The sequence below is a fragment of the Penicillium cinerascens genome (assembly GCF_028974065.1).
Source record: "Penicillium cinerascens strain IBT 15544 chromosome Unknown contig_9_segment0_segment0, whole genome shotgun sequence".
Lineage (NCBI taxonomy): Eukaryota > Fungi > Ascomycota > Eurotiomycetes > Eurotiales > Aspergillaceae > Penicillium > Penicillium cinerascens.
The window spans coordinates 2,973,590-2,998,268 of NW_026695296.1; the positions used below are offsets into that span (position 1 = coordinate 2,973,590).

At 52.7% G+C, this 24,679-nt stretch overlaps 10 protein-coding genes across 10 annotated transcripts; 7 read left to right on the plus strand and 3 right to left on the minus strand.

Annotated features, from left to right (window-relative positions):
• Window positions 1–316: 316 nt before the first annotated feature.
• On the minus strand, window positions 317–3,026 carry N7498_007920 (uncharacterized protein; the record flags this gene model as incomplete). Its single annotated transcript, XM_058454982.1, has 3 exons — window positions 317–653; window positions 710–1,661; window positions 1,724–3,026. 3 exons carry the CDS (start codon window positions 3,024–3,026, stop codon window positions 317–319), a joined length of 2,592 nt encoding a protein of 863 aa, XP_058307231.1.
• Window positions 3,027–4,482: 1,456 nt separating this feature from the next.
• On the plus strand, window positions 4,483–5,745 carry N7498_007921 (uncharacterized protein; the record flags this gene model as incomplete). The annotated part of the gene is made up of 5 exons (XM_058454983.1): window positions 4,483–4,588; window positions 4,644–4,823; window positions 4,874–4,978; window positions 5,031–5,303; window positions 5,363–5,745. The coding sequence occupies 5 exons, from the start codon at window positions 4,483–4,485 to the stop codon at window positions 5,743–5,745; spliced, it is 1,047 nt and encodes a 348-aa protein (XP_058307232.1).
• Window positions 5,746–6,656: 911 nt separating this feature from the next.
• Window positions 6,657–9,009, minus strand: N7498_007922 (FHA domain-containing protein; the record flags this gene model as incomplete). The annotated part of the gene is made up of 2 exons (XM_058454984.1): window positions 6,657–7,826; window positions 7,888–9,009. 2 exons carry the CDS (start codon window positions 9,007–9,009, stop codon window positions 6,657–6,659), a joined length of 2,292 nt encoding a protein of 763 aa, XP_058307233.1.
• Window positions 9,010–9,857: 848 nt separating this feature from the next.
• Window positions 9,858–10,521, plus strand: N7498_007923 (MGR2/ROMO1 family protein; the record flags this gene model as incomplete). Its single annotated transcript, XM_058454985.1, has 5 exons — window positions 9,858–9,918; window positions 10,013–10,039; window positions 10,105–10,134; window positions 10,198–10,288; window positions 10,398–10,521. 5 exons carry the CDS (start codon window positions 9,858–9,860, stop codon window positions 10,519–10,521), a joined length of 333 nt encoding a protein of 110 aa, XP_058307234.1.
• A 766-nt stretch (window positions 10,522–11,287) lies between these two features.
• N7498_007924 (uncharacterized protein) lies at window positions 11,288–12,000 on the plus strand (the record flags this gene model as incomplete). Its single annotated transcript, XM_058454986.1, has 2 exons — window positions 11,288–11,409; window positions 11,544–12,000. The coding sequence occupies 2 exons, from the start codon at window positions 11,288–11,290 to the stop codon at window positions 11,998–12,000; spliced, it is 579 nt and encodes a 192-aa protein (XP_058307235.1).
• A 945-nt stretch (window positions 12,001–12,945) lies between these two features.
• Window positions 12,946–13,254, plus strand: N7498_007925 (uncharacterized protein; the record flags this gene model as incomplete). The annotated part of the gene is made up of 1 exon (XM_058454987.1): window positions 12,946–13,254. The coding sequence occupies one exon, from the start codon at window positions 12,946–12,948 to the stop codon at window positions 13,252–13,254; it is 309 nt and encodes a 102-aa protein (XP_058307236.1).
• A 944-nt stretch (window positions 13,255–14,198) lies between these two features.
• On the plus strand, window positions 14,199–15,819 carry N7498_007926 (leucine-rich repeat domain-containing protein; the record flags this gene model as incomplete). Its single annotated transcript, XM_058454988.1, has 2 exons — window positions 14,199–14,797; window positions 14,862–15,819. The coding sequence occupies 2 exons, from the start codon at window positions 14,199–14,201 to the stop codon at window positions 15,817–15,819; spliced, it is 1,557 nt and encodes a 518-aa protein (XP_058307237.1).
• Window positions 15,820–16,424: 605 nt separating this feature from the next.
• N7498_007927 (ribonuclease P subunit p20 family protein) lies at window positions 16,425–17,192 on the minus strand (the record flags this gene model as incomplete). The annotated part of the gene is made up of 2 exons (XM_058454989.1): window positions 16,425–17,053; window positions 17,120–17,192. The coding sequence occupies 2 exons, from the start codon at window positions 17,190–17,192 to the stop codon at window positions 16,425–16,427; spliced, it is 702 nt and encodes a 233-aa protein (XP_058307238.1).
• A 2,447-nt stretch (window positions 17,193–19,639) lies between these two features.
• Window positions 19,640–20,104, plus strand: N7498_007928 (uncharacterized protein; the record flags this gene model as incomplete). The annotated part of the gene is made up of 1 exon (XM_058454990.1): window positions 19,640–20,104. The coding sequence occupies one exon, from the start codon at window positions 19,640–19,642 to the stop codon at window positions 20,102–20,104; it is 465 nt and encodes a 154-aa protein (XP_058307239.1).
• A 3,001-nt stretch (window positions 20,105–23,105) lies between these two features.
• N7498_007929 (uncharacterized protein) lies at window positions 23,106–24,465 on the plus strand (the record flags this gene model as incomplete). The annotated part of the gene is made up of 3 exons (XM_058454991.1): window positions 23,106–23,696; window positions 23,751–24,133; window positions 24,180–24,465. The coding sequence occupies 3 exons, from the start codon at window positions 23,106–23,108 to the stop codon at window positions 24,463–24,465; spliced, it is 1,260 nt and encodes a 419-aa protein (XP_058307240.1).
• Between the last annotated feature and the right edge of the window lie 214 nt (window positions 24,466–24,679).

The window sequence follows — 24,679 nt, forward strand, 5'->3', positions numbered from 1 at the left end:
TCGCCGGCCGAGCACAGGTTAGGGATGACAGTAAAGCATCAAGTGTTGGTATCCATTGTAGTCTTTATCCACTTAAGAAGAGAGATGGTGAAACGATTGGCCAGCGGGGTATATCCCAGTCGTTTCAAGAATGCTGGCAGATGCGTTGCAGCCGCCTAGCACTCCGAGATGTACCCGCAGAACGCCCCGCAGATTGAATGTCATAAGGGAATCAAACGATCGCTAATACGGCATGCGTCAAAGAAATAGAGCGATTCCTACGTGTAGGCAGGAATGATGTTAAAGAAAATAAACACAAGAAGTCAACGAGGACTGTTCAACGATTCCGGTCTGCACGAGTCTGGTGCCAGATAGTGTCACCACTGAGGGCAGAAAAGCTGAGGGAAGCCAGGTTTCTCCAACTTGACTGTGGCGCGGAGCTCGCATGACCATCAAGGCCAGCATTCTGCTCGGTATCTGAGTCACCATTCACGCCAGCAATGAGAAGAGGAGTGGAGGGTGCATCGGCCCCTGGATCCAACTCCTGGGGAGGGATGTTGTTGGATTGTTCATCTGGATGGCGAGAATCATCACAATGGTAATGCGCCATCGAACGAACGACATCACCCTTGCAAATGGGACAAGTTCGGCGGCGGGTTGTCAGCCAGGGGGTGCTGGAGACAGTTAGGGAGGATATCTCGAATGTTGGGATGAGTACTTAGCCACTTACATGCATTCTGCGTGGAATTCGTGACCACAAGGCAAGCTCATCACCCGGCTTTGTCCGTCAATATATTCCTCAAGGCAAACGACACATTCCACTTGTCTTCCTGTGTATTTGCGGCGCCACAAAGTTGAGCCAGACTGTAAAGGAGTGGACTTCTCTCCTTTGCTGGAACCCGAATCTCTCGTGGTTCCAGAAAATGTTTGCGACCTCGAACGAGTTGGTCGAGAGGTGCCCGAGCGACTACCACTACCAAGAAGTGGAGAGGTTTGTGAAACCGTTCCTGGGCTAGATGGTCGGGGAGAGCTAGTAGATGATGAAGAACTGCTGGAGATTGTGTGATAAGTTCGCACAGGAAGACGCTCAACCACAGATTTTGGAGCACGCCAACGGCGACGCCGAATGCGAGATCGGAGTAGCAAGAGAGCGTAGACCACCGTGAGAGTCAACAGTGGGCTAACCACGAGTACCAGAAGTGTATCAAAGAAGGGGCTCGTTGACATGCTAGTAGGTGTCAAAGTAACCCAGAGACCTTGATGCTCCGAGAGCATGGTGGCCGCAGGGCTCGAGGAGGGAGCCAGGTCTTGGATCTTTTGGGATGCCGCCACACTCTGGACAGAAGGGGAGGAAGATGGTAGAGCATCACTGACATCTTGCTTGGGGCTATCACCCCAGCCAAAGTGGCTCGCGAACCAGCCCTTGTCGGATTCCTTCTGGGCTGTTTTGGCATCTGTTGCAGACTCCTTCACGGTTGCCTCACGAACATTCCCGGTTGACTTATCAATACTTTGATATTCCCCACTGCCGGGGGTGATGCTACCGCCTCGAAGGACGTTTGGAGTAGAAGACGCCTCTGTCTCGAGAGCGGGGTTTTCAAACCGTCCTTCCCTGTTGTGGAAGTACTGGGTATCGGGAGTGTGTTGCTCCGGGGTAGCATGAGATCTGGATCTCTCCAGTCCTGAACACCGATAACAAAGTCATCGTCATGGAAACCGCCAGAAGGCTCAAGTTGAGTACTACCTAGATTCTCATCGACCTTGGCTCGGCTGCGGCTGTTGGAGCTCGTCAGGCCTGTTGGCGAGTCAGAGCGGGTCCCAGTGGAGCCCCAGGAGCCTAGAACCATCCAGTCAATGTTTCCACTACTGGGAGGACGTCGGCTGTCTTCTGGATTTCTTGAGCCCCCACTCCTGTTGCAAAGCCCCAGGAGCGAACCGATAGCACGCAGGAACCCACCACTCGAGTTCGAAGTCCCCGCAGGTCTTGCCTGTGACGTAGAAGAACTAGTCGACGTTGGCGTAGATGCGGCAGTTGCGGTCGTAGTTTGCTTTCTTTGCGCGTCCACGTCGGGGTGACCTGCAATTTTCGCTTGAAAAGCTTTTAACGCCTCACCCAGACTGGATGTTGATCCAGAGTGAGCGGGGATCAATGATGAAAGCAAGTGGGCAGTGGTATGGGATGTGAACAGGGACGGGATCGTGACATTCGAGGTGTCGCCCCTTGCATACATCGTAACCAAGTTGCCGCCTCGGGTATCGTCACCAACGATCAACGCGACAGCACCCCGGCGCTGGGCCCATTTGACTTTCTCGAGAAATCCACAGCCACCGCGGCTCAGCAGTACAACCTTGCCCTGGATTTCAGCGGTCTCCTGCAACGATTGTATATCCGCATGTGTAGATTGCTTGACCTGCACGTAGTCTCCGTTTTTCTGGTTCGCACCAGTATCTGAAACACTAGACTCCGGCAATGGATGGTGGAGATGATCGTCAGTGCCATCGTTCGATGAGGGGGGGACCGTGGCGTCACTTCGATCGCTCTGCCAGGTGGCCTCGGCCTGCGATGGCAACCGGGGCCAGTTCTGTGACACTGCACCCTCGTTCACTGTACCACTTCCAGAGTTGCCGGATTTCTGCTCCGTGACTCTGAAAGGAGAGTCTTTCTTCTTGTGACCAGCGCCTTCGCCCCAGCCGGGAATATCGGAACAACCCAGTTCACCTTCAACACCGGCAGCCAGTCCTCCTTCGCCAAAGCCACTTCCCACCCAGAGTTGACCGCTTAGGCCTTTGCCCGGTAACAGGGGGCCGAATGCCGCAGGGCGAGCAAGGAAGAAGGTGGAGTTGTCATCGGTGAGACTGATGATAGCCGACGGAGGAAAGAGCGAAGAGGGGATGTTGAAGGAAAAAAGGGCGTGCAACCCAGACGTCCGACCAGCGAACGTAGTGGGAGTCGCTACATTCGACGAAGAGAGCGCGGAAAAGATGGTGAGGATGATGGGGAAGAAGATTAGGCAGAAAAGAACAAGGAGAAGGCGTGGCGGTCGCATTTCTGGCAACTGAACAAGCCACCGTGGTTCAGAATTTGCGGAAGATGAGAATGAGAGGATGAACGTTCACAAGAACGATTTGACGGTGCCAGGGCTTCCGTTGTACGACGATGCTGACGGGGGCCGGGACCTCTTACCAATCCAATGGTTGGCGGCAAGCGAGCAGGCGGCCACTCATCGAGGACAATGAGCAGCACCGCTGGTCAAAAAGAACCGACGGCCACAACCAACACACCCGGGGAACAAGGGGGGGGGGGGGGGGGTATAAGGGATGGGAGGAGGGAAATGGCAAGTCAATCAGGTGGAGAAGGGGAGGCGAACTGATGGATTAGCTAAGCCGCTGTGACGGCATAGATTGCAGTCACATGCTGACTGCCTAAGGCATTGACACACCACCTGATGCGCCCGTCTAGCCGAGTCTTGGCCCACCGTTCATGTTTTCCACAATCTCCCTCGCGATTGATCATGAGTCCTTCCTCTCCCAGTCCACTAAGATCTCCTCCAGTCCAGTCTACAGACGCTCTTGAAAACGTCCAGTCTCGATGGTCTTCCAAAGTCTCCAGGTCCTTCGCCGATCATGTAATCATGCCGCCAGGCAACCGCATAAGCCACCGCTCCTTTGGCTTTTCCACGTTCGACTCACCGGCTCACAGTCGTGTAGGAAGACTATAAGGATCAAATGCACTTGCAACAAATTCGGGGACAAGTTCGAGCAGCGACAAGACTTCGCATACTCAGTGCACACAGAGATGTACATAGATCCACCTCCCAGTCTATGTAGTGTGTATGGTAACTAATTAACTAAGTAGTTAGATTAACTAGTTAGCTCTCACGAATTATATATTCTAGGAAAAAAGACCGAGAAATATGGAAGGATGGCTCCTGAATATGAGCCATTAGCTCAAAATGTCGTCTAGGCATCTGGTGCTCGAAACCTCCATTAACGTGAAGAGAACGCTGGCTGCATGACCGTGGATATATCCTGCAGAGCAGTCCCTGGTTACGTTTTCCATTCTCTCCACTCCGCAGGATTCCACGCGGTAAAGATATCCCTAAGGCCCCAGTTGAGTGGCGTATTTGGTCTTCAATATCTGGAAGCATGACGACGGATGACATGGTCGGCTTTATTTGTTCCCCCACAAATATTTGTCCCGCATTCCTCATCGTGCCACTGGAACGTCATGACAGGCTGGGGAAGACCGTATCAGAGCTCTACTCCTCCGTGAGTGGCCCTTCTCCTCTTATCCATCATGTGGCATGTCGTCACTGAGTTCCACGAGTAGACATTGGGCAATGGATCGGTTGTGGTGAACGTAAGAGCCAAAGCATTTAAACCCTCAATAGGACCGACCTCCCCTTTTGTGTCAAAAACTCACAGATCGACAAAACCCAACCCTCCAGTTACACATCCTGTCCCAATCTGGTTTTTTTTTCGATCCTACACACAAAACTTACCATGGAGAAAATGATGCACAAGGTCAAAGATGCCATGACTGGCCACCATAACTCGGAGAGCAAGGAATACTCTCATGACCCATCCAATAGGGCAAACAAGATGGATGGTGAGCTTGTCTTCTGAATGACGTACGGCCTGAATGCCTAACTCGTTTACTATAGATAACCGTGAAAACTACAGTTCTTCCATGTCTGGAAACAAGGACCATGGCTCCAGCAGGTACAACTCATCTGCCATGGATTCTACCAATCCCAGTAACTACACATCAACTATTCCGGGTGTAGGAGGCCTCAGCTCTAATCGCTATGACACCGAATCCAAGATGAGCCCTCAAGTGAATGGTGAGCGTATAGAATTATCTCGCAAACTCACATCCGCTGACACCCGTAAGACACCAGCAATGCCTATGACAACGCCTACCGCTCGGTCAACAAAGGCTCCGGCGGCTATGGTTCTGGCAATCAGCGCGAGCCCAATATGCCCAGCAGGATGGATGGTCAGACTGAATCCTTCTCCAAATGGCCTTCCACGCTCTAACATTTCGTCAGACATCACCCACGGCAATAGCAACACAGGCATGAGTGACTACGGAACCAGTGGTTACACCTCCGGCCAGTATGCCTCCCGAAAGGGTCCCGGTGGCTATGATTCGTCTACTATGGGCTCGAATGTCTATGATTCCAGCAAACACACCGGGAACTACAACACCGACTCCGTTCCCTATGAAGAGACTGGACGCTACGGGTCGAACAATATCAATGCTGGCCCTCGCGAATCGAAGATGACCAGTAATCTGGACTCCCGCTTCGACGGCAATTTAGGTGAGAGCATAAAAAGGTCTATGGTGCTTCTAAGGTAAAGACACTGAGTTCAGATTTAGACAACCGGCACACTTACGGGGCCACCACCACCGGCAACACCACCTCCACCGGCCAGATGGGCGACTACAGCTCCAACGTTAGTTCCACCGGTGGTAGCAATTTGCGCAGTGATCCTTCTCATGGCTACAACACTCGCTCCGGCAACACAGGCTCGAATATGACGAGCCAGACGGGGAACCGTGCCGAATCGGAAGTCAACAATCGTGCTAGCCAGCAGGGCTTCGGCGGTACCGCTGCCGGTGGCAGCAGCTACAACACACATGAGACTGGCAAGAGACGAACCTCAGGTCCTCACAGCTCCAATCTTTTAAACAAGCTTGACCCTCGGGTGCGCAGCTCTGACTATGAAGGCAACATCAGCGGGAACCAGCGGGGATTGTAGGCGTTTTGACTTTGATGTTATTACGGCTGTTCTATCGTGTATCAGTAGTTGCGGACTTTGGTCTAGTCTCCAATATTGAACCTCGTATAGCAGTTATTTGCTATGACTCTAACAGGTACTTCGATAACTTTATTACGCGAGTATATAGTGGCCTCAGAACCTGCCTTTGTGAGATAACGTTTACCTTGATCGAGTACAAAGTACAAAGTACAAGGTACAGCGGAGCTCTTCAGAAAGAGAAACATTTTATTGATCTGTCTATCCTACGGCGTAAAAATTCTAGCCCAGGGGGTGAATAGATGATGCGCGTGGGCAAGACTACGTTAGCAACCCGCAATCCTACTTACACAACTAGCCTAATCGGAGAGTTCCAGATACTCGCTCGTGGGCATATGCTCATCAATAGGATAGTGATTTCATCATATACAGGGAAGAGAAACTGCTCGGTTTGAATGGATGAAGGCTCATTCATGGGAACAAAACAAGGGTCAAGAAAAAAGGCAAGAGACTGTGTGGGCTTAAACGTATGAGACGAGGGATATGAAGACAGGTGTGACGAGAATGAGAGAAAAGGGGTTCATCCAGGGAAAAAAGATCAGGACATCCGTCACCAAGGTGTCATGATTGGCGCGAATTAGGCTAAAGCCGTGATGAGACACAAAGGACAAGAGAGAAAGTCAGGGTATGCAACGTATGCAATATGACGGCTGCAAAACCAACACCGAATCCCAGAGAAATCAAGTAGCTAGGCACCGAGGCCAGGATACAAGGATATCAAATCGTCAAGAGTAATAAAGTCGTAGGGGATGAGAAGGATCATGCTGGGTCGCCCAGTCTTAGGCGCCGACTTTTGAGGAAAGACAATCGTTACCGTGCCAAGAAGAGCAATGAAGCGTGGACCCAAGGCCCATTTATTTGTCCATCTTTTGCCACCCATTGAGATAGGCCATTAAACCAACCCCAAGCAGAACCACGCCAAACATGGACGCAAAAGGACTTGCTTCCTCCAAAAAGCCGCGACGATGCCATTGGGTAGCCAACGCCGTAGCTGCTGCATCCATCTCTTTTCCTTTTAAAGAGGCTGGGTCGGAATGCTGCACTGACGCGTCACCCTTCTTGCTGGGCTCCGCGGCGCCATTTTCAGCTGGTGAGCTATGTTCAGAAGTCGACTTGGCCGTATCTTGCCCATGGACATCTAGCTTGGTCTTGCGAATAGCAGCCGCAGCCGTAGCTTTCTCGTCGCGTTCACGGCGGTGGTCTTCGATCAGCTCCGCTAGTGACTTCCGCGAGTGGGCATTCTCGTTCTCAGCTTTTTCTGCACGGTCCTTGAACGAAGCCACCTGCTTCCTCATTTCTTCCATCTCTTCCATCATGGTCTCGAGACGTTTTTGAAGCTGTGCAGTGTTCACGTCTGGATAAGAATCTGGTTTGGTAGCTTCAGGATCCGCAGAGGCTTCGGATGGCGGAATTGACCCGTTGGGTTGTTCCGCCTTCTCCACGTCCTCATGCTCGCGTTGTGTCTCCGAATTATTATCCGGGAGGCTATCAGTCGAGCCGTCGGCGCTCTGTTTCGCATGCTCCAATGAGGAGCGCATTTCCAACTTCTTAACTTTCTCCTCTGCAGACTCGCGCGCAGCCTTCTCCTGGTGGAGAATATCTTCAAGCTCCTTCATGCGGACACTTTGGACGTCAATTTCTCGTTTGGCAGATGATAACGCCTCAAGAAGTGACAGAATCTGACTTGAATCACGCGACACCGGAGAACTTGTAGTGGAGACCGGCTTTTGCTTATCCGTGTCACTACGTTTCAAGGGTGAGAATGCATCCATGCCACTTCGAGGCGCATCTGGTTTCTCTGGCAATGGTTGCTGTGGTGGGGGAGCTGGCGGGTCCGAGAATCTGGAGAAAGAGTCCACGCGCGGCATCTTGGGGCGGCCATTTATTTGACGTGGTCCGCCATTCTCGAGAGAAGGCTTGGTGGCTTTCTCTTTCTCGGCATAACCGGGTTTCATGATAGCGTTCAGAAAATCATCGGTTTGGCGAAGATCCTGGGATTGTTGCTTGGCTTGTTTCAACTCCCCCTGCAGAGACTGTTAGCAATTCCATCGAGGATGACCTTGGCGGTTAGTTGGACATGCATACCGTCAACCTCTTGACCACTTGCTCAACAGAGATGGGCGAGTTCCAATAATTCATTTGACGTTGCTGTTGCACGGCGTTAAACTGGCTACTCGCGACGCTCTGAGAACTACGAGTACTCAGATTGCTGCTGGATCGCCCACGTAGATGAGAGAGCGGTTGGCTGAGAGGTGAAGGGAGAAGACCGCCACCCGATGCGGGATCTAGATCTCCGAAGTTAAGATCCAAGATGTTAGGGGTGGTCCCATAGAGACCAGCATGCTCAACCTTGGCAGAAACCTTGTGGTGTACAATGGTATTCTGATCCTCACTGACGATGTCGATTCCCAGTTCGAGGGTATCATTTTCTCGCAACTCATGAGGCTCTGACTCGCGGTTCTCCGGCGACAGGCGGTGGCCATTGACGAAGGTACCGTTTGATGACTTGACATCACGGATCCAAATCTTTCCAGTCTTATCGGCCCAAATCTCAGCATGCTGTCGAGAGAGAACTTTAGAATCAAAGAACCCATTAACCGGGGTGGGCACTGTTTTTGCATTGGTCTGGCGACCAATTCGAAGCACTTCGGAGAAGAAGGGCACATTAATTTGTTTTTTCTCGAATGTACCGTTCATGGGAGTGAGAGTAAGAATAGCAGGAGGGTCTGCAGACTGCCCATTGGTCTGCCGAATACCATTCTGCTGGGATGACTGTAGCATGTGCTGTGAGGGGACAATAGACGGAGGCTGGTGAATGGCGGACATTGTTGACGATGCAGTTGGCCCAGAGGAGAAAGCAGGAACCGGCTGGGATCGGAGGTTCGTTACTCCTGCTACCGCTTCGGCCTTGGTGTTAAACCAAGGACTTCTGATTGGCTTCTTTTTGGATGACCAAGTGCCTACTTCGGTACTGGAATTCTGTCCAGCATGGGTCTCTGATTGAGTGTTGGTCACTGTCGCCGTAGAGGAAGATGACGAGAGGGAGGACGAGGAGTTTGATCGCTGAACGTGCTTCCGCGGCATAAACATCCGGGATACTTCTTCCGCATTCACTGACGATAGAGCTCCTTCTCCTCCGTCACCAGTGCTGTACCATCCCAAGCGAGACCCCGATTGCACACTAGGCGGTGATGCCACAGCAGTCATGGAGAAGGATGGCTGAGAGCGTTCGATACTATTTGTCCTGGCGGTGATTGGCAGTCGCAGATTGGTAGAACGACGGTGGCAATGAGGATATTCCAAGAAACAGGAAGAAGACAAAATTAATAATGATTGTTGTAGCGCGGTTTTTGTTCGTGGTTGTGGTCGTGAATGAGTAGTGTTCCTCGATTTCGCGAAGGGCCGTTGTTTTTCTTGATCTCGGGCGGCTACTTCAGGACGGTCGCGTTAGCGCTGTCGGTGCTTGCCAGACAATCCAGTCACCCAGGCCCAAACGGGCTCAAGAAGGAGAGGTGCGAGAAGAAAGCTGGGAGTAGTATGCAACTAACCGGCTCCAGTTCGTCTCAAGAAGATTTAATCACAGTAGAGGACATGAGAGTCGGTGGTCCAGACCAGGGAGATGTGAGGTCGTGCCGAAAAGTGAGCAGCGACCGGTGTCTCACACCGTCCAAGGACAATGGAGAAAGTGCAGGACCGGGATGCCGCCTAGCCAGAGGCGTGAGGCCACCCTAGCAACGATGTAGCAAGAAAGATATCAAAGCCCGAGGATAGTCAGCCATGAGGAAACTGGCCCAAGGGAGAGGAGATCGGCTGGTCTCCTGCTCCCTTGGCAGCCCCGGGCTGGTCACGTGTGCTATCTGCACGTGCAGTGTGTCCGTTGGATCACGTGTCCAGAGCGGAGGCAGTTCCGTTCCGGGGGTGCGCTGAGAGAAAAAGCTCCCCATTCCTTCCCAGTCGCCAGGTGAATTGCCTAGCTTTGCTCGGCTTCAAGCTGCTGCTGATCAAATCCCCTTCATTTTTGCTACCACGTGGAACTCAGGCTTGCTCTCTATAAGATGCCTGTCGTTGCTGGCCCTGCCCCAGGGGGTCCTGCGGGTCCCTCGACCTTTGACAAGAGTACGTTGTCAGCCCTATCACATCACTTCGAGCATTGTAATGCAATGCGATGCGATATGTTCAATCATGGAGAGTGAGGCTAATCTGAGTTTAGTGAAAATGGGTGCTATGATGGGATCTAGTACGTGAATCCAAAAGGATTACATCGTCATCGACTGAGCTTTTGCTGATATGGTTTTGGTTTAGCTGTCGGTGGCATCATGGGATTCATCATTGGTGAGTGAGCTCCCTTGTCCCAGTTTATATAGATTTCATGGTCTGGAAGCTTATGGAGCGAAGGAACTGTGACCATCTTCCAGTATGGCGCTGGCCCTAACGGTGTCATGCGCACCCTAGGCAAGTATATGGCCGGCTCTGGTGCGACTTTCGGGTATGTTCCTCTGCTATATTTCTCCCACCCTACCCTTGTTTCCAAGATCTTGAGCGTGTTCTCTTATGTCCTATTCCATGAACTAACTAGATTCTCCCTTCGTGCCCAGGCTTTTCATGTCCATCGGTAGCGTTATCCGTTCCGAGGGACCCTACAACGATGCCTGGCTCCGCGCCCGTGGCCCCCCGATGATGCTTCCGCGCCAGAACCCCCTACGGCCGATGCGTCAATAAACTCGATGATCCTCACTATTCTTGGGAGTGCTGCCAAGGGAGACGTGACATGACCTACCAACTTGACGGGGACGACGTGTACGATATAAGCAGAGTTCGATTTTGAGCGTTCTCAACAGACCTGTAAGGATAAGGAATGCCGTTGGTGCAAAGCTATACGCAGGCCGTGGTGGACAAGTTGGAGTCACTAGCCACCCAGCTTGCGATGTACATACACCAAACACATCTGAGGTCACTCAGGTATAATGCCAGACTCGGGCGTTGCAGCTGGGGCTCCTAGCTTATGTTCATTGCCTGATCTCTTTGTTATCTTCTTCGGTAGATGTCTCATGAAACAGGACTTGTTCCATACGATCAGTCACTTCGCAAAAGGATTTGCTGGGCCTGGTATGGCAGCTAAACAGATCACGCCGACAAGTACATATTTGTTTTTCTTTAGCCGGCGCGCTAGGATCTCTGATACGTGTGAAAATAGCCGCCTAGACATCTATAGTCCACGCATAAGCCGAGACAGACAGAAAGACCTGTGGTGCTGTAAATGCCGAATCAAGACAGGTGCCGTCACGTCAATTCGATTGCCGGGTTTGTACGCTGGGTTCGTGACCAAGGTATCTTATTTTGCGGTGGTATCTATTTACATGGATGACCGCCCAGTCAAGATCGATGCTAGCCTCAACCTCCAGAGGTCCACGGGCATAGAGAGTATGGTGTATAGTGGCTCAACTCATCCTGATGGGAAACAAACCAAAACAATCATCTCGACGTGATGATTGAGCGCCGCGTTTTGGCAGTCATTCGTCTGGCTGCCTTTTCCTTCTCCCAGGCCATTCCGATCACTCATTTGCAGAGGCAAGAAGCGGCATCCGCTGCTGTACCTACCGACCTACAGTATGTATGTACATACTGTACATTCTGATATTCAGGATATAGTACGTACCACCAGCTTTACCAAACCGAAGACATGCTCGCAGGAACTCGAAGCTCAGTATATTTCAGAACGGGCATCAGAACACAATAATCAGGACCGAAAGTGTTCACACCAACTCCGAAATTGAAAATTTGGCTGCAAGAGATCGGAGAGCGAAAGACTCGGAAGGATCAAGTGCCTTCTCTAATCCCCGGACTCGTCGCCACAAGCGGAAGGTGTGCAGGTCGATCGCCATCGCCCATGGTGGGCCCGTCTTTCCCATGGAACCCGCTAGGAACAGGCAAGCTGCGCTCGAACGAGCCCCGATTCTCATTACTCTGGTGGGGTTCACATCCCACTACCGCGAAGGACTGTGCTGTCTCTCCCGCACTACTTTCAGCCTTCCGGGCACCAACCGAGTCATAATGAGAGAATTCCGCCAGTCTTGGATCATGCTGGCCAATCCGGTCGTTACCATCGGTCCTGATGAGAAAGCCCCCAGACTAGGCCCGGGGCAAATTACAACCAACCAGGCTCGAGCAGATCCGATTCATCCGTTCCTGCATCCATGACGCCAGGGGTAAGACAACACAGGGCAGAGGGGACCGGGCATCCGCGGTGAACGCTCCAAGGGCAACTGAGAAACCTGCAGGCCTGCATCATGTCCCAGGAAAATCTTCATCTCAGGCACCCGCACACCTGATGGAACACACCCCGAACTCAGAGGGTTTGGAGGTCAGGTTATTGTTGGCTCGTTGGCACAATACAGACATGTACACATGGTAAGGATTGGCCCCGACAACATCGGGCATCATGTCCACGTATTCGGAATCGTCGTTTATCTCCACTGGCCAGGCTGGACAGCCCTCATACCGCCTCGATAGTCCATCCATGACGCGACGCAGTGATTGTTGACATACCAAAGTCCCTCGCATGCGAGCCCGAGGGTGAAGTCTGTGCGGGTATCGGACCCATTTCGTGTTCCACCTTGACGCCCTTGGGCGAGTTGGCTCATAACAAATCCTCAAGTAGCGTAGGTCTGACTGCATATTGGGCCCCATCGTTCGATTTCGGGCCGCCCTAATTCGCGTAGTCCCAGAACGGCGTGCGCATCCCTCCAATCGTAGGCGCCGCTAGTGCAGAAAAATCCATAAAATTCACCAAGGCCTCTAGAAGTGGCCGAATTGGCCTTTTCCCCAGGTTGGCCGCTCCCTCGTGCCTGAGCCTGGTATTTAGACTGCATGCCACGCCCTGTCATACTGCTTCCTTTCCTCTCCCTTTAGCCGCCTTGAACTTCCCTCATTCACCCCCCTCAGTCACTCATTATAGTCACTCGTTTATACTCTCTTGAGCCGCGCTCCCACGTTCTTTCCCTCCAAGTCTCACTCGTTCACGCTCAAGGCCAGATACTTGGTGACGTGGTTCACTGCCGGCCTCATCCTCGAGTAACCTCGTCGAGCACGATCTCAATTGAAAACTATCCCTCCGAGAAGAAAAAGACCACAAACTCGGTGACAATGCAGATCAGCTCTCTCATCACATCCTTCCTCTGCTTGGCTGCAGCCCAGCTCGCTGCTGCGGAGACCACCACCTCGGTTTCGACGACAACCATCACCAAGACTCTAATCAGAGTGAACTCGGTCACCCCGACGCCCAGCTCCAGCCTGGCCACCGTGGCCGCGACGTCGACTCCACTTCGAGTTCCCATCTCAACCCACGCCGTGCCCTCTGTCGCTATGACCGGAGGCGCCGTCAGCGTCAACGCTGCCATGCCCGCGGCGCTGGTCGCTGGATCCTTCGCGCTGCTTATGGGCTCAGCCCTCTGACTGCGGTCGCGATTCATTAACGAGCATCGATTTCAAGCTCCAAATGCTGTCAGATCAGAGAGGCGCATCATTGGCCTTGACCATTCACATTCCGACGTTGGGGCTACTCGTATGCTTCTTGGCATCACGCCGTTCATCTCCAGCAGAGCCGAGGTCATTTTTATTCGGGATTCATAATCTTCGCTTCTTCTTTACTTTTTTTACCTTCTTGTCTTAAATTCTCTTGGTTAGCTGGAGAACCCGATTCGGAGAGGAAACGGCTTTATGGACTTCAAATACCCCTTTTAACGACCTTTTGAGACACGATTCGATGCTGTCTTTTCTTCTTTCAACTCCAACTTTTGTTCGATTCTCATGTCCATATTTGTTTCGTGTATTGTTCTCATGGAGGCGCTTCTAGCACTGGCATGTCCTACTCTTAGGGCTTGATGTGGCGCTAGATGCGAGTGCAAACCAACAGCCTGTTGCTGGTTGAAATCCCAGCTCCAGACACTCGACAACAATTGGCACCTATTTTATTCTTGATGTGAAGACATGAACGTCTACAATGTTGACTTTGACGTAGCGTAGATCACGACGATCGAGCATTCCAGTGGACCTGGATGCCGCCTCCTCCGCGGTCGACTGATGCCCGTGCGCCCACGCGTGCGGCCGCTTTGGGAAACCAGTCGTTTGATCCGATCTTATCTCGGGAACTATTCGTCTTCAAACCCCTCGCCCGTCTTCCTTCCTGCACATTTCCGAGGGCGATATCGCGTTGGCCGTGGAAGCTGTCCGTTCGTTCAGGTGCTCGATTCGCGCGCGTTTGTTGACATTCGAGGTGAGCTCCACCACGCGTCGCTCCCTAAACTCCCGGCGCATCGCCCGCCACCCATCGAGTCCTCCGGACACGCCTGGGAGGACAATTGCAGCGACTCGTCTGCGCTGCGACTCGGTTGCTCGCAATGGACAGCGAAGTTCCGCTGCCTCCGCCGCGGCGAATCCGGCACCGTTCGCCGGCGCGCGCGGGCACCTCCCCCTCGAGCTCAATCGCATCGTCGTTCCGGAAGGCGCGTCGGTTGTCGCGTTTCGATGACCGCTCGAGCCAGCCATCGAGCGATCCTGCGCTCTTCTCGAGTGATGATATTCCCGCGTCCGGGCTGGAGAATTACAATGCGCCTGTGACTGGCGGGGCTGGGCGCAAGCGGCGATATCGTGGGACCTGGTGGGGTGAACAGGTTATTGATCCCAAGAGGAAGAGGGCCGATTTCAAAGAGAAGCGCCAGGTAGACAGCGGTGTGTGGATGGGGAGCGATGAATCTACGGCTGAGTCGCTTTTGCCTTCGGAGGATGCGTCGGCCTGGGGTGAGGATCTCCTGAAGACAGTACTTGATCCGAAAGCGACAGGCAAATATCCCCAGGGCCTCGCTCTGCCGAAGGCGACCGCGGCGCCGGTGTTACCTCTACCGATTTGGAAAGGGCTGCACGAGTCGGAGCAACACAAGTTTGCGAGAGCGGTTGTGAATGACTGCCTCGAGAAGGGGGAAGACAGCATTGACCTAGGGTAAGCTCCCCTCGTTGCGCAGTGAAAATAGAACCCTTTTCGTCCTAACTATTCACTCCCCCAGAAACTTTGATTTGAGGGAGATTCCTCCAGGTCTGCTTCAGCCACTGCAACATTTGACGAAGTTGCCCTCGGTGAAGGAGGCTCCGCTCTCTGAGAACGCCTATAGCTCTCTGCAGCCTTTTCTCCGCGTATACCTTTCCGGGAACTCATTGACGACGCTCAACAACGAGCTCTTTGAGCTCGGTGATCTCAAGGTCCTCAGCGTGCGGAACAACAAGCTGTCAGAGATACCGTATACAATTCAGAAGTTGGCTGCGTTGGAAGTCCTCAATGTCTCAGTCAATCTACTCACGCACCTCCCATGGGAGCTGCTACGGCTCCTCCAACATGGTGAACTGAAACATTTGACCGCATTCCCGAACCCATTCCCATCAATTGAGGAAGGCGAAATCACCAAATGGCACCGTCAACCAAGGAAGAGCCAGGAGAATGGAAAGCCTGAGACGTCTCTGGAAGACCAGCTGAGATTCGACGAATATGAGGGCTCTCCTCCCAAAAATGCTTGGGCTACGATCCACGTAGCTACGAGTCCGATAACCCGACGAGACATGGAGGGAAACCCGATCGACGATGGCTCAGCTTCTGTTGTGACACCCGTGGCATTGCCACCATCAAGCTCCACGCCAAGCGCTCCATCACTGCGCGAGCTCGCCCTCCGGGCCGTGTGCAAGCTACCGGGTCTCGAACAAGTCACCGATGACGAGCTAGACGACTTCCCCTCGCTGGTGGCTCCATTGATGTATCAAGCCAGGAAGATTCGCGCTGCTGGTGGCCAGCGCTGCTCGGTGTGTCAGCATGAATACGTGGTCCCTCGCACGTCATGGCTGGAATGGTGGGACTGCACGCCTCATGAGAGCGGTATGAAGAGGCCCCGGACCTCTGGAGAGAAGCTTCGTCCTCTGCCATTCCAGCGACATGGCTGCAGCTGGGCTTGTGTTCCCCGCTTGCAGAATATATGAGTGGTTTTTTGTGCATTATTCATGGCTGGGCACTGTATATCTTTTTAACTGTATGTACTAGGTTTCGGTGTGAATACATTGTTACCCGCCCTTCATAAGGGCGATCACTTTTCAGTCAAGCTGTCTAGTCTTGGTTTGTATTGGCCAGTGCCACCCTGGGGAGAATTGGTACTGTGCATGCTCTTCGTTTGGGGGTATGTTAATCAATCTAGTGAACATGAGTCATGTCTTTGGCTCTGTTATCCCAGGGCCCTGACACTGGTATCTTGCATGTGTGAACGAACACGGTCCATGTCTATGCGCATATAGAGCTCATCTCTGTATGGCATGAGACGACCAGGTGTCCTTTGATGATGCGACTCGAGGGTCCACATATGGCTTGTGTATTAGAGTCTGGACGCGTAGATAGGCGCAGGTCGACCTCATCCACTGCTTCTCGGATGGTCTCTAGGCAAGATACTAGCCAACATCCGTGCAGGCTATGTCTGGTTGCCACTTTCGGGGTGTATGGTCCGTGTTGAACTGGCCTGTAGTGATCTTGGCTTATCGTTCAAGGCCATGTCCTGTATATAGCATATGTCCCTGTGGCCGTGGGTGTGTCGAGATCACTTGAGGCTCACGGCTATCTCGACCATTTTTATCCATCGAGTTCGAGTTTCGGGAAGCTCGCTATCTTCAGAGGCCACAGTGACCTGGCGTTTTCTTTTCTTGGCAGCAGCTTTGCTGGTTGATGGCTGCTGCTTTCCAGGCACACTCTCGTCTTTCGAGTCTTGAGCATGTGGGCCATCCTCACCATCTGTGTTCCGTCCCCCAACGCGTCCCTGCTTCTGCATTTCTCGTTCCTTCTTTTCTTCGTCCTCGACCACGTCATCGACGACGAGCACGCTCCCGGTATTCACACGAACTGTGTACTCCGATTCCTTTTCCTCGAACCATTTGCCCACACTGAGCGCCTTCTCAATTGCACGTCCGGTGGCTTTGACAAAAACCTCCTCCCGTTTCTCTGCTGTTTGTGCCAGCTCAGCAAGCTTCTGCTTCTCTGATTTGCGCGTATCCTCGAGGCTAATATTAGCCGTGGCGCGCTTCTCGGCATGGCGGAGCAATTTCTGTACGCGTTTGACGGCGCTCATAAAAGGCGAGCCGCTGGAGACGTAGACAATCTTGGGAACGGAGGGGCCCGCGTATGGAGACGCGACCGGGGCATGGGGGATTGGGCGCTTCTCAACGTTGGCATCTGCCGTTGAAATTGTCAGTATTCATAGGGTGGGCCGATGGGGGGGGGGGGGGGTTCGGTGCGTACATTTGGGCAGCTTCACGAGGTCTTGGTTCTTCTTCTCAAACTGGAGCTTTCGCTCCAGCGGCCCGTTTCCCATGTTCAGATCTTGAGGTAGTTGCAGCTTGAATGCGCCAGGAAAGTGAGATCTTATCGGTTCCCTTTTTCTGCCGGGCGGCGTGTTGGTTGTATGGGCCATGATGGGTTGAACCCCCACATCAGCTATTTGCTGAGTGCTTGTCTCTACTCTGTGTTTGATTGGATTGGTATTGCTTTGGTTTCCATGCCATGATTATATGTAACTTTATCTACCTAGGTTCGCCATTTGTGTTAAAGAATTCAGCGTGACACCTGTTTGTTACCCCATTGCGCTGTTCGAGCTCACGATATATATCACTGTAGATCCCAAATCAGCAGCCTCACCAACCTGAAAACCTTCGAAGCCATCCACCAGAATCGGCACCGCAAGGAATTGTAGTAGCCGAGCCACGTAACAGAAATCCCTTGCCCGAAATGCACTAGACCTACCTAAATACGAAAGAGATAAGCTAAGGAATATGGGGGAGGCCTACGTCAGCCTTTTGTTACAGACAACTTCTCGGGAATCACAGAAATATCTCCTGCCCAACGTTCACAGCGAACCGAGTAAGGAAAGAGGAGGCTCGGGATCGACTGGTAGACCTCTACCACTTCATCCATGACAAGCCACACACATTCTTCCATCCTTATTGAAGAAGCGGATACATGATGAAACCCCTCAAATCGCAGGATGACATGGAGCCATGGCGATTGTAGCACGGTGAGCTACCAAGGCAAAAGTGACCCCTGCAGCATGCATTGGTGCTTGGTATGAGGGGCATGATGGCGGCTGCCTGAGTTGTTAGCTTGCGCGCGCTCTCCCTTCCTCCCTTTCCTCCTATGACTTTTCCCACCCACTCCGTGCGTCTTCCTCACCATTGCAATGGGTAAGGCCTACATCGTGGATGGACTAACAAGTTTCTTCTTCAGCATGCTTTGCCAATTGAAGGTGGGATGGATGAACCGGCTGCTTTTGGTAAGAACGTGGAAAATATGCGACAGATGGATTATTGACACTTCATTTAGAAGTGAGTCAACAGGAGACAAAGCAAGATCGAAAATATCCCTTAAACGTCGAGGTGCTTGCCCTCTCATTGGTACTCCAGTGCGTTGTTACTGCCAATACTGGCATTCTCCCCATCGACAAGCCCGGCAATTTTCCTCCAGAGTTGGGCACTTTGTCTCCACGAAGAGGAGCCAGATGCAAAGGCTTTCGAAACCAAGAATGGCAATATACACAAAATACAAAGGCCACTACAAAGCCTCCAGGCCGATCGGGTTGACCTATTGTTTGAATGCTGACGATGCAGCAGCTGTGGCGATGGCGACAGAAAGGCTCTGGCTCAAATATTGAAAGGGAGAATCTCAGCAGAGTGCGCGACTGCCAGTCCAGCGAGCGCGACACAATCTTGGACAACCTCACGGAGTATCGACCAATCGCTACCCATCAAGGCCACAAGTCGTTCATCTGACCCCTCCACGGATCATAGTGCAATTTGAAATTCAAATGGTGCCACACTGTTGCGACGTTGGCGGGTGCAAGGAGGGGGAATGAGGGAGCGCTCGGGGATAAGAGATGCGTTAATCGACGCATTCGTTGGTCCATCATCTTCATTTTTTGTCGCATTCCTTGAAGATTCCTATATTGAATCATATTGGGCATGCCCCCCCTCCCAAAAAAAAGAAGCCTCATCTTCGCCAAGCCGAAACTGCGCAGCAGCTCGTTGTCAATGGCCGACCCTTTCTTTCTCTCACTGCGAAGCTGCAGAATTTCTCTATGGCATCTGGAGAATTCATAGAGCCAATTTGCAGAAGCCCGTTGATACCAACATCAACAATGCTTTGGGATGTGTTAAATGGGAAGGCATTGAGCCCGTCGAGGGCCAATTCAACATATGGAGTTGGGCAAGGTCATACTGGGTAAGAGAGCATGGACTGCACCTTGTTCTGCTATGGTTTGGCATATTCCAATTTGCCCTCTCGGGATTCGATTGGTAACATGTTATGGAACATGAAATGCGAACTTCAGACATCTCCGTCCACGTTCCACCATGGCTAAAGACAAACACTCGATGATTTCTACGAGCAAAGCCTCGGAAAGCTGGCGGTGTTCTGAAGACCGGCCGACGTCTTGTCGATCTTCCAAGAAGAAGGTCTTAAAGCCGACGCTAAAGCGTTCTTTCGCCTACCAAGCCACGTCAAAGAGGTTCAAGGAACACGCTCGACAGTGGCTATGGCCCAAGTGGAGAACGAGAGAGGTCTTCTAGGAGACTTCGAGATGGCTCCGCTGCGGCCGAGAAACGTTCAGCAAGCCAGCGCCAAAATATCAGCTGCATTTCCTGGCTCAAAAATTGGGACGATATCCACAGCGACCTAAGATCAAACTCGAGCCACTTCAAATCTCAGGCAAGCCCGAGTGGATCATGGGCTTGAGTCTTTGGCAAGAGACCGCACACAGACGAGCTGTTCATGACATATCACTATGCGCAATATCTCAACCAGGTTTCTGCAGCGGGCAAGAAGAAATACCCAGTATCGCTGTATATTAGCGTCTGGCAGAAGTATGTGAGCAAAGACAGCGATGACGACATCCTCATCGTCGCCGGTGGTGGTGGCTATCCAAGCGCTTACCCGTCGGGAGGTGCCACCGTCACAGTACTCGACGTTTGGCAGCGCTTTGCTCCATCTTTGGACTTCATTGCACCCGATATTTGGCATACCCGGCCCAGTACCGGCATGGTCATCCATCTTGGCAGACCAAAATTCCTGTTGATCGGATGGGACTTTCAGGCCCGTGCTCGCTCGCTTTCACCTACGAGCAGCTTCACCGGCTTTTCGCAATTTGAGAAACTAGGCGTGAACAAAGAGATAGGGGAGCTGTGCACGCTGCGGACTTTGGACGGCGACGAAACCCGGAGCAGGATCTTGCTATGATGCCGAATGATGATCCGGATTACGGTGGTTTCCCGACCTGCGTGACTGCCCCTGCTCACACTATGATGGCGGAGCTGGAAGAGTACTCGATTGATGAGGCGGATGATGTGTCAAAGGGAAAAGACATGGTCTGGTGACCAGCTTACACATCACTGGCAGAACAGAATCCTTCTTTTATCGCCTCTACTGACCCTGTACAGAAGGAACCGCGGACTCGGTTACAGTCAATCAAGTGCCTCAACCAACCGCCAAGATCACCTGGTTGATAAACCCATAATAATCCTCGTCGGTAGGCAGCAGGTATTGGGATAGATTACAAGGTCGTCCATCACGTATGACCGACAGAAATTTTATGTGAAGAGACAAGTGTGGTTTCATCTGTGCTGGGCCATTACCGCGGATGGCGGCCCGATATGCAAGAAGACGCAAGAAACGCCGGCAGAACTGCCGAGACACTGTCACCATGCATGTGTCCCCTGTCATTTCTCACCGCGATCACGATATGACCCGCCGAGAGTGGGACTGGAAATCGAGTCATCGAGATTGGCATCAAAGAGAGACCGACGGCGGTGCGTGAAAAGAAAAAAAAAAGATTTGGAATCCGCCACTTCGGCACTAGACTATCGAACACGTCGATTTGAAGAAGAAAGCGATATCGTTGGGCTCCAGCTCAGCTTCACACACACATCAACTCGATTCCTTTGACACCGAGGCTAGATCAGGAATGAAAAGGAATCCCGGGTTCCAACACCCAGGAACACGATCGTGGTTCTTCCAAGGGAGAGGATAGGGGCCCCCGGTTCTCAGGGGCATGATGCCATGATCGCCGGCTAACGTTAAACTAGCTCTCGTATGTAGCGAGAACCCACCGGATCTTGGCCAGGGTCTGACGTATTCACCCGAGGACAGTCCTCGGACTCTTATGTAGGAGAGACAAATACGGAGCGGTTCACGGTTAATGAAAATTGCGAGTTATCATATGTATGTACATATGTACATATACTCACAACGGAGGAGCGAAGATCGCAGTGTCTGGACACACGATGGGAGCTGAGCAGTTCCACCACTGCCCATCCCAGCTTCTTTGGGAAGGTCTTGTCCCCGACCCACGAGAGACCAGTTTTTCGGCGACGCAGGTGTCATGCATCCTCAGGGCCGCCTTCCAATCTTGACGTCCCCCATCCTCCGACTTTTGCTCCGATGCATAAGTACGGGACTTTCGAATCAGCATCCTCAATCTAGTGTGTATGTACTGTATAGAGAGGAAAATCAAAATTGAAAAAATGACCGATCATGAGAATCTGCAATCTGAAACAACGCAGGTACATACTCCGCCCAATGGCCATCCTCATCCTCACTGGAGGAGAGAAAAATCGGGTCACGGGCGGGGCTGACACGGCGGTGTTCCACGGGCGAGCGCCCCGATTGCGGTTGTTTATTGTGATTATCATGAGTAACGAGAATCACAAACCAAATCTGCTCTCTAGAATGTTTTGCGAGCTCATTTGTATAGATTGCCCTGAAACGACCTGTCCAAGACCGAGCGTGATGGAGAGAAGAGACTGGCAGCAGGTGACTGCTCCAACGCCTTCTTGCAGGGGGCGGCGATAGTGCGTTGCAGGGTTTTGGCTTGTCGGGCTGTGCGGGATTGCGCGGTCCACCCCACAGATCAGAGAGGTACCGTTTTGCCTGAGGTTGCCTGAGCGCAATTGGGTGACGAATGATTCTCAACAAGATGCTGAGTTCATACTGTACCCATACATACATACAAATATAGACTGTGATCTATATTTGGTCGGGTCTGGAGGAGGGAACCGGTGGCGAGTACTTCTGGCTCTGCCCACGACAGTCTTGCGTCCGCATCGCGTGTCCGGGAGCCTCTCTGGCTTAGCGCAGACGCATAGAAGATGAGATTGAGGGGGCGACCGGTTTGATTCGGCCCTGAACATGATCGGGGTGCCCCAAAGTACCGTCCGAAAAGAAAAATCCAAAGTTGGGGGGCTCTGTATCCATCCCTAGTTCCCGGTCAGGCCGGGGCGACGCTACAGCGAGGATATCCAGTCCCCCGGGGACAAGAGAGCCTGAGAATGTATTAGCGGGCGAATTAGTACGGAGGCCAAGTGGGCCATCCGGAAGGACGGAAAGCCAACGGTTGTCATTTCCTCCATCGCCTCTCCTGTGCGCGTCGGTTGACTGCAGGTGGAGCCCCGAAAAACGGGCGAAAGCCACCCAGCCAGATGGATCGGTAATGGGGAGCAATGAGAGACGCGGGCGAACGAGTCGAGGGAATCGAGTGTCCACTCGACTGGTCCAGACACTCCTTGTCCCACCGACGTGGGAAGGCAGAGTGGGAGCGTGGAGCGAGTCAAAGAGTGCGAGCCGGCAAAGAGGGCGCGGAGGGCCAGAATCTCCGGACTGTCAAGCCATAATATCGCCCCCCTCGCCCTCCATCTCTCCATCTTTCTCTCCCTTCCCCGTCCTTTCCCTCTCTTTGCAACACTCGTCGTAACAAACCTTCGTTCAATCCTTTCTTTCCTCTAGCCTCTCTCTTTAGCCTTTCAATTGCCCAACCATTGGGACGTGTCTCACCCTTCATTTGCTATTCCTTGAGAGCAAGCCTCCAACTCGGTGTTTGCCTCGCTGCATAGATCGGATCTCAGGTCAGATCAAGCAACAAGAGCAGCTGTGTTTCATCCCTCGCATCGTGGGGATCTCTTCAGCCTGCTCCAAACTCGCAACCGGCTCCTCAGCCACCCTCCGCCACGCCGAGTGATGGCCGCGGCTCTGTGCATCTGATCCCGCCTTCGTACTTTCGTTGTCTTTCCTTGCTCCATCGTCACACACTACATCCCACCCCCGGTGTTTCGAATTCCTCCAGCCCACGGAAGCTCGATCTCGCATTGTTCTTAATGCGAACTCGTTCTTCCGTTTGCTCCTGATTTTCGAAGTCCATACCTACACTCGACTTCTTTTCTATCTCTTTTCGTCCCACCTCGCCGACATGCCTGTCATGTCTCAGCCCCAGGCGCTGGAGAGCCCTAGCGGTGTCGCTCTCACCTGGATCTTTGACCATTGCTTGCGCTACACGGGCTCTTATGAAATCCCTCTGCGTACCATGTACACCCTCAACTGCAACCCGGCCAAGAACCCGAACCGCGGCCCCGAGACCGCTTTCACCCCGCGCTCCTCCACCTCCACCAAGGCATCCGACGACTCGATCGACGCGGCTGCTGATTTTCGCTCGCAGCTGATCCACCAGATATCGCGTCTGCCTTCTCAGCCCTGCTCCCTTCCACCCTCCTTCCTGACCTCCTTCCTGCGTCGCTGCTTTACGGCTGAACTGGAGTCGGTCGATTTCCCGCAGGCTCTGACCGCGTTGGATTATCTCAAGGATTTGGAAGGTCGTTGGAAGAAAGAAATGAATGGTGCCCTCCAGCGACTGGGCATCTCCCGCGACGATGCGGAGAACCCGTACACCTCGGAGCTGGCTCTCAAGTACCCGGCAGTCCTGCCCTGGCTGCAGTCGATTAATGCCCAAGCACGCAAACTCGAGGCCCAGTACACCCAGATCTACATTGGCTTGCGTCGCTGGGTAGGTTATCACTGAACCAAAACTTGGATTGTTTTTGCTAATCCGATGGACTAGACCCTGATCAATGACATGATGCTCGAGCCCAACAACAAAGTCAACCACATTGCTATGCTCAACACGCTGTTCCCTCCGGTCACCAATGCCACGGTTGCTCCCACGCGCCAGTTGCCCCCGCGAATTTTGCAGGCGCAGCGTGATGGATTCTTCCGCTACATCAATGCCGTCGAAGCTAAAGGAATTGCAATCCTGCAGCCGGTCATGTCGCAAGGCGCTCCCGGGGGCCAGGAAACCTCGTGGCCTTTGGTCTACGACTCCCTGGACAAGTACCTGGTCATGGCTAATGAGGTCATTGACGAGTGTGCCTTGGTCAACGAGCCTGCTCACCTGGAGGAGTCGAGCTCTCCCCACCGTTCCAAGCGTGGTAAGGTGGACTCCGGGTATTAGCTTTGGCTCGAACAACTCTGAAACTAGCCTCGCCGAAAGTGATCCAGAGAAGCCTCTCCCGCAGTTCCCTGTTCCCAAGAAGGCAAATGGCTCCGCCCTTGAGCGTCTGGTTACCGAGATTCGTCGTTTGGGCCCCATTGCCAAATCGAAGAATTTGCGTAAGATGAAGTCAACCACGACTTTGGGTGCTCGCCCTGGCAGCCAGCACAGCTACGCGGAAAGCTCCTTTTTTGAGATTGATGAGAAAAAGCGCCGCCGCCTCATTGGCGAAGCCACCAGCCGCAAGAGCCCCCAGATGCCGGCTCCCAACTTCCACGCTCAGTGAGATCGTTGGTTTTGCGTGTCTGCATGGCCATCTTACATTCTTTCGTTGAGCCTGGTCTCAACAGTACATTGCATTTCCATCCTGCATTAGCTCGGAGTCTGTGCACGAGTGCAACAAAAAAAGAGAAGACTGCCGAGTTGCACATACCTTGATATGGGTTTTATTCTCGGAGTCAAATATGGCGTATTGACACTGCATACTATGGGAGGCTATG